General features: G+C 33.0%; 1 protein-coding gene across 1 annotated transcript; it reads right to left on the bottom strand.

Annotated features, from left to right (window-relative positions):
* Window positions 1–823: 823 nt before the first annotated feature.
* On the bottom strand, window positions 824–4,091 carry LOC105393783 (dynactin subunit 5). Its single transcript, XM_011565582.3, has 4 exons — window positions 3,956–4,091; window positions 3,685–3,872; window positions 1,705–1,816; window positions 824–1,340 (listed from the first exon to the last, which is right to left on the bottom strand). Exons 1-4 carry the CDS (start codon window positions 4,001–4,003, stop codon window positions 1,140–1,142), a joined length of 549 nt encoding a protein of 182 aa, XP_011563884.1. The 5' UTR covers window positions 4,004–4,091; the 3' UTR covers window positions 824–1,139.
* Between the last annotated feature and the right edge of the window lie 129 nt (window positions 4,092–4,220).

Raw genomic sequence — 4,220 nt, 5'->3', positions numbered from 1 at the left:
TCGACGCTCGTTTACACGCAGTACCTAAGTATATCGAGTCCTATGGAATGGAACGTTATTACGGTAAAATTCTTTGCTCACATTTTGCTCATTATTTTGAGTTTAAAGCTGCGTACACACCGGGCCAGCGAACGCCCAACGAACGCCAACGGTTATCCCAACGATGGATATTTATCATACATAATACAGGGCAGATTGCAGAAACGAAGGCCAACGAAACCCGTTCGTTGGCCTTCGTTGGGCCGGTCTGTACGCAGCTTTATGTGTGTTCTGAGAATCATGCTGCAGGATTCACGTTTGTTCTAGAGAAGTAGGTACTTATGTTCGTTGGATGTTGGAGAAGTACTGGGGACATCTCACAGACGACCGTCCGACCCAAAGCTAGGCAAAGAGTGTAATATGGGTGTCGGACAGCTGATATATCTACACAAATACATACTTAGTTATTAAATAAACGACAACCAGACAAAAGGCAATGTTCCTTGATTATCTAATAGTGTCAATAAATCATGATTTGATTTTATTCAGGCTAAGTGGCGTTCTTCTATGTTAGTGCCTGCATGGTTTCCATATAGGAAGTGGTCCCTTAATATTATCTGATACTTATAGCATACTTACTTAGTTACTAAGCACTTATTGTATATTTTTTATGGCTCTCAGGTTGTCTGCATTTCCAATAAGTAAACAGCTAACACAATTTGGTACCGCCTTGAATATTCGATAGCCGATACACCTACCGTAATACTTCGTACAGTATCACGCCGACAATGATAAGCGAATTGAGTGATGTATGGCAGTTCACCAGCATAAAATACAATACCAGTAGGGTTTTAAAATTTTATTCATCTTGGTAAGTATCATTAATGTACATAAGTAGCTCATTATTTTAAACTTAGCATATTGGATAAAAAACTATAAAATACTTTAGTCTTTTAATATACCTATTATTATACGTATTAGTACAGAATACAAATACTTCAGTAAAGTTACTTGAAATAATTAAGTATTGTAATAATTTAGCAAAACAATAAAACTAAATGCAGTGATTGTACAAATCTTTCCATACACATTATAATGATGTGCTTTTAAGCAATATATCATCCTTCACTCTATATTTCCATAAATTATTTATTACATTTCTACTTAGGTGTTGTAGGAAGGAAATGTTGGTAATAGTTCTTTGTGAACTCTGTCATGAGGTCGGGCATGGCTTCGGGTAAGGTTGTGATGAGGCGTGCTGGACTGCCCGAGTATCTTGCAAATGATGGTACAACAGTCTCGGCAGGCAGCACTGAGTTGTCTTCTATCATACAGCAGTCTTTCAGGATACACCGTCTTCCCTGGAATTGGATAAATGTGCCATTATTATAAAGTGATAGTAATAATTATTTAAGTTTAAAAAGGTAAGGAATTAAATGAAATTTATGAATGGACATTATGATAGGTAATTATTTTTAGTTAAGACTAGTCAACTTATACATATTTTATAACTACTCTGCCTGCCACCTTGGTTTCTAATGTACTTATGTCTGTTTTTATAATGCTGGGAAATCAGACACAATTCAATTTTTATAAAGTTTTATGTTGATTTGTGCTCTGGCATTCCAAGAGTTAGATAAGGTTTCTTTTAAATTGATTGTTTGGTCTAACCTATTTGAACAATTACCAATCAAAATTAAGTAACAAGTATAGATAGATACTTACAATTACTACATTTTTGCCGATGTAAACATATGAACCAACCACTGCAGCATTGACAACTGTATTTTCACCAATAAATACATGGTCTCCCATTTGTAGTGGAAAGAAGGCAACACTGAAAGTGATTAAATGGGCCATTATTTTATTTTAGGGACCATTGTCGGTCCCCTACAAAGAAACATTTTTAAAAAATTAAATAATGAAATTCAGGAATATAGCTACCGTCTGTAGCAATTAAATAAGACACCGGTCACAGAAAATATAATGAATTTATGTAAAATACTTTATTTATTTACAAATTACGGTAACTCTGTTGTTGTTTTTGGTAACGCAATTGTTTTTCATACAAAAATTGTCTGTCCCTCGGAGCGAGTCATATGAAACAAGCACAACGTGTGTAAAAAAATATTATGGAAACAATTTTTTTGAATATTATAACGAATATGTCATTTTTTAAACTTTACTTCACGGTAATAATCATGATTTTATATGAACATATTATGGGAGAATTAATATTCCTGGCCGAGTCCCCAAGCCTAAGCAAAAATACTGCTACACTAGGTTACCCTAGGAAACTCAATCATAAATAAACTTTTTTTCACTTTCTTACACCTAAGATCATTTGAATGGCTGTGTATTTGTATCGGAGTGCAGGAAGGAGAGCGGGACGGATAAAATGACCAAGTCTTTCGGATGAGAGTCCTGGAGAGAAGCGCGTGTATTTATTGTGACGCCACTGAGTTACCGGCGACATACGGTGAGTTTTATAGATATTTATTATTTTATTTCATGCAATATATGTAATAATTAGTAACAATTATGAGGGCATTTTGATATCCCATGTATGTGTATTCATTTAAGTACTAACTTCAAATAGGTTATTGTTTTACAACTGCGTTACCGCTACACTTCGTTACTTTTTCAGTAACGCAGTTGTAGCTATAGTAACTCAGGGGTTTTTCTTATAGTTTTCAGGTATCTGTTACTCAATTTATGGTACAAATATAACATTTGAGCATATTATATTGTTACAGTATAACATTTCAGACTCAATGGCGTAAACAGCGGCTGAAAAACAACGGCTTTATAGGCAAAAAAAATGAGAAATATTTCTTAGTATTAAGTTGTTATATTTTCAGCGATTTTAATATTTGTTATTAAACAAAGAGTTCTGTTAATTTTAGTTTGATAGTTTTTTTCACATTATGATTAGTTTTAATTGAAGAAAGTATAAAGATTGTGATTGAAATACCACTGTGTTACCAATTAACCACAGCGTTATCCATTTGTCCCTCGCTTCCTGAGAGTATTCACAAACATTTTAGCTACTCTATATTAGAAAGAATGTTAAACTAAATATAATAATTATAATTCACCTTATTTAGAGCTATTTCTAAAACCTTGAGCAAAAAATTATGATTATTTTGTCCTTTTTTCGAAAAGTATTGCATTAAAACTTATTGATTGGTAACGCAGTGGGAAACTTTATTATAGAATGAATAACAAAACTGAGAATATTTTGTAATTTAAACTGTTAGATTAATGTTTTTTTTCTTACTTTTTATCTGGTATATGTTTACGAACCAAAATATATGTTCCTAACAATAAAACATAATTTTGTATGAAAGTAACGCAGTAGTATTTTTTTCTCATCATTCCTCGATTAAACGTCAATAACTTTAAGAAATAGCAAGAAAACATCGCTGCAAATGTATTTAATGAATAATATAAATGTTAATTAACATAAATAAATATTGAAAGGTTAATTAATAAGAAGTTTATTTTTGAAAAAAATATCTGTAAAAGTATGCCAAATTGTACCCAAAATAAAATAATGGCCCAAATAAACAGTTTTAATGTGAGTTGGCAGAGCGGAGTTGAGTAATGGCTGATAGTGTTTTATTCAAGTAGCAAAAGACACAGATAGCTTGTGGCTATGTTACACTGCGTTTATTTGTTAGGTGGTTTAGGTTTATTATTTACCCTTTACTAAATTTTTTGAATGGAGGTCGTATCACAGACTTTTTACTGATGATACAAAATCTACCAGTTTTCACATTGGCCAAGTCTCCTCTTATGATTGCATCACTTTGAACAATAACTTTTCCATGTAAAACTATGTTTTGCGATCCGCAAAGCACGGTTTGTCGGCTAACTTTGTTTCCAGAAGCCTGAAAGTTGAAAATTAGGTCTGTAAGGTTCAATCAGTAAAAAAATATAATTCGGTCTTGGTGAGTCTGCACGCTGATCTTACCGTTTCCACGTACTCTTGTTTATTGTAATAGATATCTTGGAGCTCCATTTTATTGAGCTTTATTTATTACAAAAAATACTTAGAAAATGCACATAAAAATTCTGAATATTCTGAAATAAATACAAATCAAAGCTGTCAAAATCAAAAACAATGACGTAAGTCACTGTCAGTGCTGTCAATAAGGTGACTGTAGCCTCTGCGTACTCTGTGTGTCTGGCCAGACTTACAATGTCGAAGTGAGCTGCTAACACTTACACCCAGTCAA

The sequence above is a fragment of the Plutella xylostella genome, chromosome 8 (genome assembly GCF_932276165.1).
Source record: "Plutella xylostella chromosome 8, ilPluXylo3.1, whole genome shotgun sequence".
NCBI lineage: Eukaryota > Metazoa > Arthropoda > Insecta > Lepidoptera > Plutellidae > Plutella > Plutella xylostella.
This window is presented reverse-complemented; position numbering and strand designations above follow the sequence as displayed.

Bases quoted from the DNA above. Each gene is read 5' to 3' on its own strand.
- LOC105393783 (XM_011565582.3), bottom strand. From the start codon at position 4,003: ATGGAGCTCCAAGATATCTATTACAATAAACAAGAGTACGTGGAAACG. The intron at 1,817-3,684 runs GTAAATAATAAA...AATCACTTTCAG, and splicing joins TTCAAAAAATTTAGTAAAGG to TGTTGCCTTCTTTCCACTAC. The intron at 1,341-1,704 runs GTAAGTATCTAT...ATCCAATTCCAG, and splicing joins TCGGCAAAAATGTAGTAATT to GGAAGACGGTGTATCCTGAA.